The 17,822-nt window shown below is 41.5% G+C and overlaps 2 protein-coding genes across 9 annotated transcripts in view; one reads left to right on the forward strand and one right to left on the reverse strand.

The window, feature by feature from the left end:
• Window positions 1-17,822, forward strand: part of STX8 (syntaxin 8) — a 114,844-nt gene that overhangs the window by 69,343 nt on the left and 27,679 nt on the right. Inside the window, exon 8 of one of the 3 annotated variants that reach the window (XM_053376175.1) lies at window positions 2,952-3,846. The exons of the other annotated variants lie outside the window; for them this stretch is intronic. Coding sequence (XP_053232150.1) covers window positions 2,952-3,019 — 68 coding nt within the window. The 3' untranslated portion in view covers window positions 3,020-3,846. Of the gene's footprint in view, window positions 1-2,951; window positions 3,847-17,822 lie in introns of those variants that run through there. 3 annotated transcript variants of the gene reach the window in all.
• Window positions 9,806-17,822, reverse strand: part of NTN1 (netrin 1) — a 129,161-nt gene continuing 121,144 nt past the window's right edge. For all 6 annotated transcript variants that reach the window (XM_053376169.1, XM_053376170.1, XM_053376173.1 and 3 more), the window contains one exon: window positions 9,806-11,171. In XM_053376169.1, the coding sequence (XP_053232144.1) occupies window positions 10,843-11,171 (329 nt within the window). In that variant the 3' untranslated portion in view covers window positions 9,806-10,842. The remainder of the gene's footprint in view (window positions 11,172-17,822) is intronic.

Below are 17,822 nucleotides of genomic sequence, written 5' to 3' on the forward strand. Positions count from 1 at the left end.
GCTTATAAATGAGCATTTACTATTTTATTTAGTTCTTGTGGTATGGATCCTTTAACGAAATATTGCTACTAGGTTTCCATAATTTGGCCAGTAATCAAGCAGTTCCATTAAACCTGCCTTTTTAAAAAATGAATTTTTCCCCCCAGTATGTTATCATCATGTCTTGGGCTATTGGCCATCTGTGCATCACATTTACCATTTATATACCAGTAATCACATCTTTTCAACTTCCAACTTCTGAAATTGAATGGTGCAAAGGGATGTGTTTCTTTTATCACAGATTTGACTCTCTGTTTGGTGCCAAACTTGTTCTAGGAAGCCTAGGAAATTATACATTTTCTCAGACTTCCTGGATAGTTTTTGTTGGTTGCTATTTCTCAGCCTCAGTGCCTGGTGTGTACAGTGTAAGTGACCTACTTGGAACCTCTGTCACATAAGCCTAGTGGGAATTGTAAAGGGAAATGTGGAAGAGAATGTTGACTGGTTTGAATCAAAGCTGTCAACTTTTCCCTTTTCTTGTGAGGAATCCTATTTGGAATAAGGAAATTTCCCTTAAAAAAAGGGAAACGTTGACAGCTATGGTTTGAATACGACTGGTTTCTGCAGTAAATTTTAACCTGGGGTCTTTTGGAGATAATTGAAGAAGGAAAAGCCTGTTCCCTTCCTTGAGATTTGGGAATTGGGCTAACAGCCAATCCAATAAGCTTACATACAGACCCTCACCATTGGATGTGACTTTCTGAGTCTTCAGCAACCACTCACCTAAGCCTGCTCTTGATAACAAAAGCGGACTAAAGAGTTAACATTGTTTCCCAAGCTGTAACATTTAAAAATGAGGTCAAAAGTAATAACGGGTCAGTTTCCTTGGTGCAGGAGGCCACATATACACTTGAAATGTTTACACTGACACATTACTCAGGTGAAAGAGCCGGGCTGCCACAAAGTAATACAAGACCAATTCCCTAGAGAGGCAGGTGAGGGTATTTACAAATAAGCTACCTTGAGGGTGTGGAATATTGACTTAAGTGACTGCAAAAGTGATCACTTACCCAACAGGAAAATGTCAGAAAGGGAAAGGGTGAGTGCATGGGGGAAGTGTCTCTTTAACAGCAACAGCAGACTGGTTTCGGTTAGATTTATGCATTCATCTTCTAGTTCAGTGTTGCTAAGCTGGTGCTTTCCAGATGTTTTAGACTGCAACTCCATCATCCCTGACCATGAGCTGTTGTGGCTGGGGGCTGCTGGGAGCTCCAAAACATCTGCAGGGCCATATTGGCTCTCTGTGTCTTACAGTTTGTTCTCTGATGTCTGGACACTGTTAATTAATTGGAGCTTCAACAGGAAAATGAAAAAGAATAACATGGAACGGCAGTTCTCTGGTTGCAGCCAATCTTCGCTCTCAAAAACTGGTGACATTTTGCATAGCAAGAGCAACTTGCCTGGGCATCTTTATCACCCATTCCCAAGGTGTTGAAAAAGCACCAAGAGAACTGCTCACTAACTTGGCAAGACTCTGGCACTTGGAAGCCCTGTAAGGCAGGAGACAGTGCCCATCATTGTGCAGTCCTTCTGTAATGTATGTGAGTGAGTAAAACAGACCCGAGTGACTCATTTCAGGGGTACATTTCTGTTTACATTTGCCATGCACGATTTTGCATATTTTCTTTGGAGGCCTAATTTCAGTCATCATGAAAGTAACTACTTCCCTTTTTTGAGGCATAGATCTCAAATTTGTTCTTTTCCATCCAGCTATACTAGTCTGGCTTTCCCTCCAGATTTCAATCTCAGCCCCCCCTTCCTTTTCATCTTCCTCTTATATTTTAACAATTCTACCTCTCATGCTATTTGAGGGAGTTTCCCTAGAAATATTATGTATCACAAATTTCTATCTATGATCTTGATCTGCTTTCATTCTCTAAGAATCTTGTATCTTTTGACTACTGATTTTAAATTAACGCATAGAATCTAGCAATGAAAATGTAACGGATTTTTAAAAAGCACAGAGAAACATAGCAGAAAACTGAAGTATAAATATTCATTGTTTTCCTCCTCTTGTGCAAAGACTGTGCCTTTAGCTACGTCGCAGAGAAATGTACATCCTATCTTTCAACATAAGTAGTGCAATAAAGAACCAAGTTACATATGGCACAGGACAGCCTTCACTATCCTGATGCAGTCCAGATGTTTTGGATTACAACTTTCATCAGCCCCAGTCTCATCTGGCTGTGCTGCCTGGTGCTGATGGGAGTTGTAGTCCAAAACATCTGGAGGGCACAAGGATAGTGAAGGATGGCATACAAAATGGCCATCACATCTCCAAATATTTTTAGTTTTCTTTTAAAGCTAAGACTTCCCAATTGGACCGGAACACCAGCTAAACATAAAAGTAGCCTTGTTGGGGTCATAGAGCTATAGAGTTGGAAGGGACCTTGAGGGTAATCTAGTGCAAGCCCCTGCAACGCAGACACCCTGCCCACAGCCATCCCTGGATGGGTTCGAACCGCCTACCTTCTTGATTAAACAGCATCTCTTTGTAAAATTAGCCATCAGGGAGGTGGGATGAGAATAGTAGTGTCTCAGATGATCGAGTTATTTGAGATCAGAAGTTAAGTTCCAGAACTCATTTGTGTTTTGCTAATTACTGAAAATGTCCATATGGCATTTTTCATGTGCAAATCTCTTTTAAGCTTCTAATGTAATTTACAATCATATTGCCTTCATTAGTGGAGATGAGCTTTGTTCCCATTTCAAACTAGGGCTGAGTGAGCGGCACTTGTGCAGAATCCACAAATGCCCCTTCTTGTATTACGTCAGCTACATGGGAAGAAGCTTTTTTCTACATGGGAAGAACTGTTTTATGATGTGAAGTTGTTCTTCTAGAAACATTAATTTTGTATTTGAGATTTATAATAATTACAGAGATAATTAGGTTTTGTTTTGATTCCTTTCAGGGATGATGGTGGTGATCGTACTACTGCTGATTGCGATAGTCGTCGTTGCTGTGTGGCCCACAAAATAACCAACGGAGCTATTACTTTGGAGCCATTGCACTCTGAGGCAAGGAAAATTCGATCTCATTACTGACACTTTCTGTGGACTTGGCTGTATTTGACTCGTTCTCAGTGCACTGGCAGAAGCACGGCTGGTGGAGAAATTCATTTTGCAAAAATCTCTATCCAGTAGGAGTTGATATTTTTGAGAATGTTACTGGTAGGAGCCGAATCTCCTAACAAACATCAAAGCATAAATGCAATTAATTCCAGTTCCACCTGTCTCTGCTAGGTGGGATCTACAGTTAATCTCTAGAATGCCAAGCTAAGATATTGGAGTTTTCATTCTAACATTATCTTTGAAGCTGAAATTAATACATCTTGGTTTTGAATGTCAGGGCAGTGGATCTGGTGGTGTTCAGGCAAACTGCTGCTCTGATCCATGTTCTGTTGCACATGGATATTTGCACAAACCTTTCAGATGCACATAAATCCTGGATAATCTTTGGCTTGAGACAGAACAGTTACTGCTGTTACATTTATATAGACAGGAGCAAATTGGTATTGTTTGGAAGATCAGATGATATTTCTATCCTAAAATGCAAACACTAACACATTATGCTGTGCTGTGTAGTTTTCCTCCTAACTACATTAATAGCAGGGAAGAAACATGATTACCTGAAGCTCCAAAATCTATATTTTAGATGAGAAATTAAAATAGTTGAGAGTAGCAATACAAAAAGTCGCTATTTAATGTTTGCTTACCTCTAGAAATCATTATTTTGCTACATATGTGCCAACTTGATTGATCAATTTACTACAATAACAAGACGGAATAAAACACTTAATTTCTGTATTACTCTTTGGGCACATCATTATTTCATTTTCTGCCCTTCTTTTCTTTTCTTTTCTTTGTTTTGTTTTCCTGTGGGTCAGGGAAGTTTGAAATCTAAAGAACTTTAAAGACTGCCTCTGGCTGTCAACCCACCTAAGCTCTGATATTTGTTGACTGCATGAATTTTGGGAAATGGTTCTATGAGAACAGTAGATTTTTAAAGAAAGCTGCATTAGGATGTGTGTGCCCACATCCAAGACAATGCAGGAAGCAGCTGTGCAAATCCTTTTATAATCAATACTTCAGTCTCCAGAGCATGTTGTTTTGGCCATGCTACAGTAAATAGTGAACCTCTAATCTACTGTTGGGAATGGGTGGTATACTGCAAAGATGAGAAATCCTAGATCAAAAAGATATCCACTGGAAGGAGATGGGTGCATGTGCAATCATTAGCCCTTTTGTTAAAGACTCCATAGAGGTGGTTGGTTCTAGAGCTGCTCACCATATGGATGTTCCCTTACAATAGCCAAAAACAACGTGGGAACATGGGAAGCTGCCTTCTACTGAGTCAATCCATTGGTCTATCTGGTTCAGTATTGGCAGCAGCTCTCCAGGCAGGGGACATTGTCAGTCCTACCTGGAGAGGTTAGGGGTTGAACCTTGGACTTTCTGCTTGCAACGCTCTTATCACAGAGCAAGCAAAGAATGCAAAGGAGAATTATCATGCACAGTCATGCAGTGATCGCATAAACATGGCAGACTCTGGTGAGACATGGTCAGCAAAACTATGGATTCTGTTTGCGTTCTTCTGGAAAGTAACAGCACCACTTTCCACTGAAGATCATTCAAACATTTTGTGTTACTTATTACTGGAGGTTATCTTTTGAACCTGGGGCTGGCTGAAAGTTGTCTTTTCCATAGATGGTTCCCCCGCCCCCGATCCCCCTTTCTAAGTTGTAATAAAGAAATGAAAGCCAAAAAGTAAGTAAAGCAGCTTTTCTAGAAAGAGATGCATTCAGCCAGATCTGTATTGGAACCCAAGTTGGTTGAACTGTGTGGTACTGATTAAATGGAGGGAAGAGCAAGAGACATCACCAGAGTTGGGTGCTTCTTCCATTACCTGTGGTGTGGCTGGTACTCCCCCATGGCTTCCAGAAGAGCTGGTATGGAAATCTAGTGTTTCATTTCTAAAATGGTGCATGGAAGTGTCATCTTTTGAGCAGGAAGCCTATCCCTAACTTCAGATTTTGGAGAGGAGTTGCTCATGGTTCCTTGGTAGTAAAGGACTTAGTCAAGGTAAGTTCTCACTCTAATTAATCCATGGAGCAACAACAGTTGCAGGTTGGTGTTGCCACTGGAAAAACCTAGCAGTATTTCCAAGCTTCCCAGTGGGACCAAACTTACAAGAGTAGAACATACTTATTATCTGTGATAATGAGTAACAATACCCAATTATTTCTGCTTGGGAAGGCTGGTGTCTGGTGTACTTCCTTCCTTGGTTCAAATATATGCAGAATAATTGGCTTTCTCAACATGAAGGGTGTTTTGAAGGTGAAAGAAAAATGCAGTTGCTTCAGAACTTCACAAAGGCCGTAGTTACAGCAGAAGCAAAATTCAGTACACATAAAAACAGCTTATGTTGTTGTGCTTGCTTGATTCTCCACTTCTGATCTAGTATTGTTGCTGTTTTTCATTACTTTTCGAAACCTTAGAGGGAACAGTTGTAAGAAATATTTGCTTATTTTCAGTGGAAGATATTGTATTCCCCGAAGCTCCCAGAATCACACTGCTAAGTATGTAAGTGTCCTTCGGATCATACCAAAGGCCCATCCTGTCCAGCATCTTGATTTTCACCGTGACCAGTCAGATGCTTAAGAGGCGCCTACAACAGAATATGAGCACAATAATTAACTCTCACTTGTTTCCCACAGCTCTGGTATTTAGAGGTAGACTGCCTCTGATCCTGGAGTTAATCAGGATCAGCTATCCCGATTAGCAGCATTCGATAGCCTTATATCATCCATGAATTTGCCTAATCCCCTTTCAAAGCTAAGTTGATGGCAATTAGCACAACTTGTTCATCCTGTTTCAACAGAAGAGACTGGCATAAGGTGAGTAGAAGTTTACAAGAGTTTATTTGACAGATGTCTGGATTTAGTCCTATCAAATGGATCCTGCACAGTTACATGCTGCTCCTGGTTCAGTTGTCAGCCCATCTAACAAATAAAAGAAAACGGAGGGAGGGGGAATAAGAAAATCCACAACTTTTTTCCCACATGTCATTAAATATATTCATATATATAACCATAATATATTAGTATGCATTGTAAAGAAACATTGCCCCAAAACTATATGTAATAGTCATAACTAAACAACATTTACAATTCATGATATTAACAGGAATAATCAAAACACATCTGATTTTTTTTCCTGTGTAATAGGGAAAAGGTAAGATGATCAAGGGAATGAGCATACAATGAACCAGCTAAAACAAAACATAAAATGGGGAGGAAGCCATTGTTCAATGCTACTCATGAGTGGTGATTGTTTTGGCATTTCAGCTGCTTCTCAGAATGGTTTGTGTTGCCCTTTTACCCTGTCAGTGTAGAGCTTGGAATGTTTCTCAAGAAGACCTTGAATGTAGTCTGCTGTGTGGCACTCCTAGAGCAGGTGCAAGGCATCGACTTCCTTCTTTTGAGATTCATTTAAATACTAAATTTGGTGGTAGTTTTACTTATTTTCTCAACTGCCAAAAAAAATTAGTTCTTTAGGAGACTACGGCTTGCCATTCTGCTTCCTAAACCACCACCTTTGCTGGGCTGCTCTTGCCGAGTTCTAGTCCCTTAAATTTTGGCTGTGAAACCAACAGGAAAGGATTATTGACCTTCTCTGTTATGAAAGGTTGCGTAACTGAGTGTTAGCCTCCGAATAAAAAGGACAACCCTAAATGTAAGAGACAATCCTGACCATATACTACCTCCTAAGCACATTTGATGGTGTAGGAAGATTTGAAGCGCCACCAAATAAGTAGCCCCAAGTATGCAGAGGCTTGTTGCTGTATTTCTGTTTTAGAGAAAAAGAGAGAGGGGTTCTAGAATGTAAGCCAACCCCCCCCAAATATAACTCCTTTTATTTCATAGTTTACTGATGGAAGCTGAAAGTTCTCTCTGACTCTCCTATATGCCCATTGCAGTACACCTAGATAGGTATATTCTATAAATGTGGGATGTGCAAAACAAACCCTTAAGCCTGCCAATATAGATGACAAGGAAAAGGCTCTTCTTACTAATTTGGGATGAGGATAAAGTAATCTAAAATATTACATTTCTGGTTAATATACAGTTTCTGAGTTCTAGCCTATTTTACATTTTGTACTATACAGTCAGCATTCTTGGTTTTCTCTATAAGCGCCCCTCCCTTCATCTGCCTTTTGCTATCTTGGTGTCTCCATCCCCCTTTACAGCTTTCTAGGATATTGGTGTCCACTATGGAAGCGCAGGCCATTTTCCAGCTGTCCTATAGGGGATTGGGCACACGGTGAGGGTATCTGCTTGTAAACATTGTTTTGAGGAATCATTTAGTGGTTATCAGTACTAATTCCCAAAACCAAACATAGAACTGGCTCGTGAATGCTCACAGGAATATGTATGTGCTGCTGTGTAGTTAAGATGCAGAACAGAACTGTCAAGGGGAAACAACATCACACCAAGATCTGTATTGTAGCCAGAGAATTTCATATGGAAAGTGAGTATGGAGAGGTTTGTGTCAAGGAGAAGGGTGCACTCATCAAGCTGAGATGGATTTTTAGGAGCTTTGATTTTCAGGATAAATCTTTTCTCAGACTAGTTATATGAAAATCAAATTGTTTTTGTTCAATGCTGGAACACTAATGAGAACTCAGACATAAGCCCCTCCCCTCCTCCCTGCGTTCCATTGATTTTAAAATAAAAGCCAGGCTTTTTGAAGGGCTCTCTGTTTTCTTTAGTGTCTAGGTTCTATATGAAAAATAGATGAAATTTTGAGAGGGGCGTTTGAAAGCATGAATTTAAAAAAAAATTCAACAGTAGCAAAAGTGAAGCTAAACAACAGAGGGTTTCAGTTCAGCTTTAAACCCAATTACTACTTAAAAAATGAATGTTCCATACAGGAGTACCTACCTCACCACTGATGTTTATCACTCATGGGCCTGTATTCAGAGTCTATATCAGTGCTAAGATTTTACAGACTGCTCTTTCAATACAGTACACTTCAACATGTTGCTAACACAAGAAAGCTGATGGCATTTGAAGAGTTTTGAGCAGTGGTTTTCAAACTGTGGTCCTAGGAATCCTAGAGTTCCTTAGAAGTTTATTCAGGGTTTCTCCTGTTGAGAAGCAGGTCCTCTTCGCTCGCATTGCACAGACTGAGTAGAATGCTGCGTGGGCTCTGGGGAGCGTCTCTCAGGTAGGCCCAGCGATCATGGCGGTTATTGCACAACAACAGAGTGCACAGTTCCTCATTGGACAAATCAGTGTAGAACAGGTATCCTGAAGATAGGAAGTTCGAAAACCAATGACCTAATAAGATGCAGCTTTTCCGGAGTTACTTACTTTGGTTCTGTCATGCAGCAGGATTAGGGGGTAGAATCTGGAGGTGATAAAATGGATTGTACTACTCGTGGGTGAGAAAATAACCATTTTGAATGCTGCCTGGCATGCAAAATTCCCTGCAAGTTAAAAAAAAAAAGGAAACAAACTAGCATGTCAGGATGGTTCTAGCTCTTCCTGCTGTGCTACTTTTATATGTACAGGGAGTATTTTATGGAGGGCGTCACTCTAAAATACAGAACCCCACTATCTATATTATGCTACCTAATTTCACAGTATGAGTAGATCAGGGCAGTGTGTGGCTGAAACAGGACATGGCAACAAGCACTTTTTGTTTCAGTTGTTGGCTTGGCTCTTTTTTGTCTTCTATTTTAGTAGGTAAACTAATTCCCTCTGAATCTAAAATGAGAGTCAGTATGAACAACACTGATAAATGTACCTCAGCTGTGAGAATGTTCTGCATATTTCTTTTTCAGCAACTAGGTTCATATACAGAAGTGGGAGCCCAGAAACTCTCAACAGTGTGCCGAGCAGTTGAGTCAGAGCACTTCGTTCCCACCCCTTGCCTTCAGCCAGGGATCCTAACTCCTGTTCCCCTATTCTCGGCTTCCCCGGCATCTGGCCACTTTACACCTATTTGTGCTACAGTTTGTTTTATGGTAGTTTATGTCATTATATAAATATTGTCAATTGCTATAAAACAAGGCAAAACCACTGGAAAATGTCATTAAAAGGATGTTTCCATATTTCCTAATAGGAAACATCTTGGGGAAGTTTGTATTTTGCAGAGCAGGCGTCCCTGAGCTCACGCGTGAACCGCCTGCCTAGACAGTCCTAGTTTGCAAGTTAGGGCTGATGGGAGATTTGCATGAGTGGAACAAAAATCTCCTTCAAATGGAGGTTAGGGGAAGGAAAGCGTAGAGAGCTGCTGTGGGAGTGTTTGAGAGGGCATTTCCTTTATTCTAGGTATGTTATTGGCTGCAAAACATACGTTAATTAAAGCTACATTTTGGGTTCTTACAAACATGAGTTTCCTTGTCCGAAGTGACACTCCTTGCTCCATGTAAGCATTAGTAACACTTTTGTTCTTTTGTGTCTTTTCCCACTTGGTCTTCCCTGGAGCAGATATGGTACACATCTTTGTCAATTCATTCCTTGCAGACAGAGCCAGCACATAGGATTGTCTGCAGCTCAGCAACCCTCCTGGTAAAAGAGGAAGCACTGAATGGATCTTACACTGAGAGATTAATAACCATTGCTGTGGAGAGGCACAAAAGTGGTAGCTTTGTTTGTGTGTGTGTGTGTGTAGAGTCAGTTTGAATCTATCAGTGCTAACTTTTGCTTTTGAGATGAGTATTGATAGTCTAGTGGGTGTCTCAAGAAGTTATTACTACTTAAAATTATAGACAGAGTTTATTTCATTTCCTAGTGAATGCATTTAAAAATAATAATAATAATCCAGTGGTCTCAGGGTAGGGCTATATTCACAAAAGCAGCAGTGCAAGGACAACTCCTAAAAAAACGAGTCATTTATATTTGACTAATTCTTTAGATTACCCATTAGATCGGTGGTGGTCATGTTTTCAGATATTGCTATTAAGTAATTATTATTTCAATTGCTCCATCGATGCTTCATAGCTGTCAGCTTTCTTTCCTTAGCAGAGTGCCTTTTAAAGTCAGGCAATAAGACCTTAGTCTGGGGCTGCATTTTCAAGAAAACATACCCCTCTACTGACTGCCTTGTATGCAGGGTAAGTAGCTTATATCTCTGTGAACTTTCATTAGATTCTTATAAAAAGGTGACCCAGTCCATTAAATGCTGCATGACAGATAATGGATGAGCTACTCAGGCTGCTAGTTTGCTGTTCATTTGATTGTAGCCCCAGAAATTGGTTTCAAGCCATGATCCATATGCTCAATCTTTCCAACCAATAAGAACGTGATTTAATCTCCTTTGGAGGAGATGTATTCAAAGGGCAATTTCTGTGCAACTTCAACATCTCTCTTTATATTTGCTTCAGTGACAGGTTGAGTCCTTTCTGTGCCTAGACTTTAAGACTAGTTGATGTTAGAGAACTTAAGGCAGTTGGTCATTCTTCTGATTAGACAGAAATAAAGAGAGAAGGAAAGTCAAAGGGGATGATGGGAACTAGTAACTGGCCTAACATTTGTTACTATGGTGAGTAGGGTCTTGCATGGCTGTCCTTCTCTAAACTTGTCACTTCTCACTACATTTTGTGGTTTTTCTGTATTGTGAGGTACATAATTGGCATGTCTCACAGAAGTTATTAGCCCCTCCTTTGCCCCCCACCCCGTCACACATAATGCAAAGTGAGCTTCTTGCCAGTGACCCTAATCCCATTCGCGTCTGCTTCAAGTCCTACGCAAAGCAGTATGTTCAGTCTCTCTTCCCATCTCCAGTTCTCTCCCCCTAGGCTTTCTTGCACTTCCCCTTCTTTTCCCGTTGCTGGAACTTCCTCAGTCGCCTAGCCCATGTGTCCCTCCACTGTATAACAAGGCTGCTTTTGTCTGCCACGATGCCGTTCTGGTCAGGGGAATCCTCGTCGTGGCCCAGCAACAAGTATTTCTTCATGGGTTTGATTTTCGGGCACTTGCAGGCAATGTCCTTGGAGCGTATCCAAAGGAACTGGTCACCGCGCCGTATCCGGTTTGTCCCTTGCTTGTACACTGAGATGATGTTGACTGTGAACTTCCACCATTCTCCAGCCTTATCTGCTTTCAGGATGTGGATCTGGACAGCTGGGAACAGAAAGCCAAGAACAGGGACAATCAATTTAACACCTCAATTCTCCTATCAAGGACAAAGCAAATGTTGCTTGAACAGCAGTGGTTAACCAAGAGCAATCCAGAAATATGCATGAAGGACGTCATATTGCTGTAAGTGACAGACTTGTAAGTTACATGATAGAAATGTTCTTAATGTCCTTTATGGGGTAACTGATTTGATAGAGGAATGCTGGGGATGTAACTGCCCAGCTGCATTATGTTACCTAGAAAAAGTGTGATATGTAGTAGATTCCCTTACAATTCCTTCTCTTTGGAAAATGACCCATTATATATATATTTTAAATGGGATCGAGTATTCATCCAGTATTTTCAAATGGGTAGACCGTATGTATATAATCTGCAGATGAGAGGAGTTGTCTGTACTGCAGAGTCTGTTCCCAAACTGGAAGTTCATTGAAGGGGCAGTGGGGGACTATCAGTATCTGTCTGTCATTGAAGTAACTGGTCTGTTTGTCCTCGATAGATGGTCATGGGTTTAGTTTTAAGAGAAGAGTTGCCCTTACTTGTATTGCATTCAGATTTCATTTGATCCTGCCTATTTTTTCTGGAGTTGTGACCGAAATGTGCATTAGAGAGAAAGAGAGGAGCCATCCCATTTTTCCTGATTGTAATAAGTCGCTTTCAGTTTGGTTAACTACTTTGTTCCATTCTTTGCTTAACCCTTCATCACTCTTTCCTGTGACTACATATGTGCCTGCCCTAAGCAAATTGGCATTTGGGAATAATGTATCCAGCTCTCTTCTGCCTGTGGAGACAAGTCTCTCCCTGTCCAACTCTCCCTTCTTTTCATGCTGGGCATCTTGACCTCTGTGGTCTGTGCTAGTGTCCCACATTCCAAGTCTAAGTATGATGGTAACCGTTTCCATGTTTCCCTTACCTAGGGATTTGAGGCTCAATGAGAACTTTAAAAAAATAAATAAAATGTGAAGGAAGTCAGGGTCTTGTTTGGCTGAAGTCATGAAAGGTGGCCATGGTAACAAAAGGCACCCCTTTCATTTTGAGCAAAAGGTTGGGGGGAAGGGAATTAAAACCCACCAAGAACTTTGCCACACTGTTTGGTTTTCTGGCATGTACTGGGGCTAGCCTGTGAAAAGAATCTCGCTGCAATGCATCCCCACAGAGCAGAGTCCCTACCTTTTAACCCAATGCTCCTAGCTCATAAGCATGCAAGATTTGTCACACTGGGGAGGATGAATAGACTACCAGTCTACTGCCTTATCTCCAGTAGCAGCCAGTAAGGGTCTTTTAAAAAATGCTCTGCCTTCCCAGAAGTACTTGTGATAGTATACAGAAATGAAAAGGCAATCGGGTGACCCGGCGAAAAGTTTACAGATGGGTGAATCAAATCACAAGCGTAGATGCTGTTAGACTAACCAAATCATCTCAAATCCACAAGATTTTCATGGTGAGAAAAACAGCCCCAACCTAAAATCTCAATATTCGGTGTTAGTAATGCTGGGTAGAAACCATTCACAGCTTTGCTTAAAATAAATATGATATATGCTGCGCACCAATTACTTTTATTAAATTTCCTTATAGGCTACAGAACCTTTATCCTAAATGGATACTAATACAAAGGTTGAGGAAACTCAGCTGAAAGACCTGAGCAGTGTTCATGTAAGTCTCCAAAAGGACTGACCTAGAGCTGGCTCCCCACAAACTAAGCAACTTCTTCTGGTGTGCCCCCTCCAAGTCTTGCTGTGGCACTGAGCAGCTTCCCAGGATGGTCCGTTTTAAGACTCACTTTCAGCTGGGGTTGCATAGTTCCTCCAGGCTTATCCATGGGCTTCACCTCTCTTGGGCTAAAGCAACTCCCCTTGTTTTGAGAACAATTTTTCTTTCACACAGACAAAGTGGGCAATCAATCTGTAAAGTTCCTATGCTGTCAAAAGCACAATTTTGATGCGAAAATTGAAGCTGGCGACTGTTCAGCTCCATCCTAAGTAGGCTAAGTACTGCTGAAAAGGGAAGTGGCTGTTTGAGAATTCTTCCTCTGCCAGATTAGACAACTGAGAAGAGTCACACCCACAGTAAATGATGTGACAAGGGGGAAGATCTTAAATCATTTTGGAAAGCAGAGCATTGCTTGATATGTGGGAATAGGGTGATTGTTGGCTGGAGTGCTTCAAGTTGTTGAAAATAAAGAGAGCAAGGGGTATATATAGGAGGTTCAATTTAAAACCCAGTGAAGCTAAACTGATTTGGATCTTTGGTGTTCTTTTTTACAAGGTTGTGTTTCTTTATGTTATTTTATTTATTCCATAAAATTCATACATCCTCAAGTGGTTTGCAAAAAGATAAAACAATAAAGATGTGAAAAAATCACGACCATACTTTAAAGCATACAAAAGTTAAAATACTAGAAGTTCCAAACTCAAGCATATTTGATCTTCCAGGAGGAAAACAATTCCTGCAGACTCCACAATTATACTCTTCCCCTAGGCTGACTCTCAAAATCCCCATATCTTGGATTGTCAGGATCAGAAGGACAGGGCATTGTGTGAATAGGGTCATTAGGAATTCGTATGCCATACCAACAAACTCCACCTGCCCCACCATTAACAACCTGGATAGCAGGTATAGGAAAATGAGATGCACCGGAGTCTACTTAGTGTGGGAGCTGGCAGTTTCCTAGTATTCAGTAGGGAGGGGCGGGTGGAGGAAATTATGGTTCTGGTCTGGAATAAAAGGGATAATGGCTATTAATTAACTCTGGAGTGCCAAACTCAAATGGACTGGAATGGGGAAAATACTTTGATTGGATGGATGGGTTGGGGGGAGGATGAGGGAGCCAAGGGTTAACTTCTGAAAAGCAAGGTGCTGGGGTTCAAGCCTTCCTGTAAGCTTGGAAGTCTTACTCCTTAATCCTAGATATGTTGGGACTTGTTCAGGTTGCTCTGCAGTGAAGGAAATACACTGAGAAAGTTCAGAGGCAAACACTTTTTATTTCTTCCACATAATGATTTGGTATCAAATTCAGGTGGAACTGCATTTTTGGGTTTGTTTCTTTTTAAGCGAGTCTGGTATCTGTATGTGGTGGGTGGTGAAGTTGGCCTTCTAATCCATTTGAGTTTGACATTCCTCTTTATTGTTTCCTTTGTGAGTGAAATTGCTTCATCGAGAAGCTGAGTATAATCCAATCAGTTTCATTTCCATCACTTCACTATTTAGCACCAAGAGGAGTCACTATAATTTTAAATGGCTTCTTCTTACATCTGGGACCCTACCTGCTCTAGCAAATATCAGCAAACCTTATATGAATCTGACCACTATAAATACTTCCCAGACACCCAAGAGTGTTGCAAATACCCCCCCCCAAAAAAAAAAATATTGGTTGACAGATCAATTTATGAACATTTTGGCATTGTCTTTTTTTTTTGCTTGGAGATCACTTGTCTCAAATAGGGCTGCCATATGTCCAGATTTTCCCAGGCATATCCAGAATACCGCAGTTGGCAGCAGCGTCCAGGTGGAAATTCGGAAAATCAGGACGTATGGCACCCCACGTTGCTGCTTTTCCATTAAAATAGTGATTTTGCCCAAGAAGTTCAACAACTTTGGGCCAAAAAACCCTGAAACTCAACAACTTTTCTGTCCGGATTTTCACTGTTTGAAATACATCAACCCTAGTCTCAAACTGTGGTAATGTAAGGCACTGAATATTTTTAATTATACTTGGATTATATCTCAAGATGCTGCCATCAACTAACTGCTTTTTTAAAAAGCATATGCTGCACTGTAATGCAACCTCCCTGCTTCACCTTGCAGTCCCAATGTGGCACTGCTGATTGCAAACCCAAGACACAAAGGTCCGATCCTGGCATCTCCAGGTGCAGAAGGAAAAGAATCCTGCCTGAAAACCTGACTGTGTAAGTCAGCTTCCTATATTCATAGAGACCTGTCCGACTAGTCCACATAGAAAAATTACAAGCAACATTCAGCAACAATGATATGCCTGTTTCTTAGCCCCACAACCACAGGCCCACTCCAATTCTCTACCAGCCAAGCTGTACTGCACACAATGATACAAGGCAGCCTGGCTATGCTTGGAAGCAGTAGTTTACTGCTAAACTTTAAAGTGTGGTGGGAGGGGGGCTCTGGCTTCAGTTAAAATGAGGACAACCTATCCTGAATTATGCTGGATTTAGCCTTCTGTCCCCCTGCGAGAGTAACACAGACAATCCTACAGCTGCTGGCACATCCTTCCACAGCCTGCCAGAGTAGAAAGAGAACAAGTCAGCATTCGGTTAAAGGAAAGAACTGACAAGCCAGCTGGTTAACAGGGTTGGTAACCTCTCTCAGCAGGGAAGGAGGGAAAATTCCACCAGGGGCAGCATCTCTGTTCCATTCATGGCTGAGCTTGTGCTGTGAGCTACAAAGCCCCCCTCCCAGTCAAATCAGCACAAGCAAAGTGGATTAGACTGAGCCCTGGCACCAGGAAAAATGCGATGGGCAAAAGGATTGGGATTGGTAACTGGGGGCAAGTGGATGAAGCAAGCAGCAGGTGCCCCGTAAGCAGCTCTGCAAGCCTGCTGTGCTCTAGCAATGTACCCCCTGAGGGGGAGAACAAAATAAAATGAGTCACAGCTTTCACATTGAGCTTGCTGCTGCCTGGGCCCCCGATGACACTAGTTTCTGACACGGTGTGGCGTGTGTCCAGCTCCTCGCTAAAAATATCTCAGGCATGCACCATTGGGAGTATATGAGCAGAAGAGGGCAGGGGTCCCCAGGCTGCCATCGGCTCACGGCCCTTACTGTGCAATTAAAATAAGCAGCAGACTTGGTGTTTGTAAACTCTTCTTTTAAACTCTTGTTTAGAGAAGAGAAGGCCAAGTCAGCCAGGAGTCATCTTTCTTGGAAATTTAAAAATGACAACAGGAAAAAAACCTTCATGCATGGCCAATTTACACAGCCCAAGCCTTCTGGGAAATAGCTGGACAATAAGCTGAGCAATGAGCAGAGCTAGGATACGGCCTATTTAAGCCAGGAACACCTGTGGTGCTGGAAATACGTCTCCAGAGAAAGGACTGCATCAATAAAGAATAGAAAACAGAATCCACCAAATCCTTACCTACTACCCTGTAGCAGTTTGGTTGCCATTGCCTTCTCAACCTCCCGTTCTTACAGGGCTTTTAAATGCAGTGTTGAGGATAGATGCATATCCTTTGAGTGCGGGGCCAAGGCTCTGTTAACCAGCCACCAGGTGGCATTGCAGCACTTCAGGCAGCTGAGAAACTGGCAAGGGTCACAATCAGGGAGGAGGCACAAACCTCTTGTATTTCCTCCGCAACGTTACAAGTTACGCATTTATAAACACGTTATTTGAGGGCTCTTAACAGCACCTAAATGTTGTAACATGGATGCAGCGCCACACACACAAACCAAGAAATCTTGCTCACTGTGAAATTCCCAGACATGTAGCAAAACCTTTTACGTTCTTTAGGAATTATTGCTTGGACCGACAATACCTAATTGCAACTGCCCAGAGGTTTGACTGCAAGACAATCTCTCCCCACAAATGCTAGGAGTTGCTTTCTTACTCACAATACGTCAAAGACTTGGGAACAGAGGAAAATTCAATAAATTCACTGAGAGTTCCCCTCGTTCACCTTCCCATCCTCTCCAGATGTCCACAGGCCCTGAACAAATATGTTTGATATGGTCCTTCATTCTTTGAAAGTATCTAAGCCTAGACCAGGTCATTCTAGTTTCAACCCCTCTCTGGTGCAAAGTTTGTCATTATTATTATTATTAAAATCTTACTTTTGAAGTGGAGCTAGAAAGCTTATGGGGTTTACCTGTTACATCTGAGTTTAATATTGAAGATTTACGAGGTTTAATCTCTGCTTTTTGTGAAGGGTGTGACCCATCCAGTCACTTTCCTCCTTTGCAAGATTTAATTCATTTCCCCCTCTATCCAGTTTTATGGCCACCCTGGCAGGGCACATTTCCGCACAACTTCCCTTTATCACAAAGATACCCATGCACTACATATGGATGCAGTTACACCCAGGATTCGCCATGAACGAACTGCCACCCCAGAAAACTCCCCCCAAAGCTCAGAAATATGGTTTCACCATATTAATGTTTGGAAGGCTAGCTATTAGAACAGCATATGTTTCCTCTCCCTCTTCAGCTCTATCCTCAGGAGTTTTGGGTTTCTATGTGGAATACTTTTTTAAAAAAGATCTTTTGAAAACATATTTTTTTATTTTTCCACGTACTGCTGCCAAAGTGCCTTTCAACAAAGAGGATGACTAACCAGAGTCTCCATGAAAGAAGGATTTTTCCAAGGATGGCTAAAGGTGGTAGGATGGTGATATCACCTTTTGGGATAGGAACCCCCAGACTCACTCCTCGCCCCTGCTCCTTCCCAAAAAATAAATAAAAATGACGATTGCTGGGAAGGCAGTGGGAATTGCTAGGTTCCTACTGGTGGTTTGTGAAACAAAGGGAAGTCCTGTTTGGCTGGTTCTGTTAAGTACCAAATAGGGCCTCAAATGATTTATTATTTATTTTTCATCCATTTGCTTAGTGACCCTAATGGACCATAACCAGAGGCCAAGCACCTTGGACCAAGCACCTTGGAAAAAGAAGTCTACA

This window comes from Podarcis raffonei, chromosome 2 (genome assembly GCF_027172205.1).
Source record: "Podarcis raffonei isolate rPodRaf1 chromosome 2, rPodRaf1.pri, whole genome shotgun sequence".
Lineage (NCBI taxonomy): Eukaryota > Metazoa > Chordata > Lepidosauria > Squamata > Lacertidae > Podarcis > Podarcis raffonei.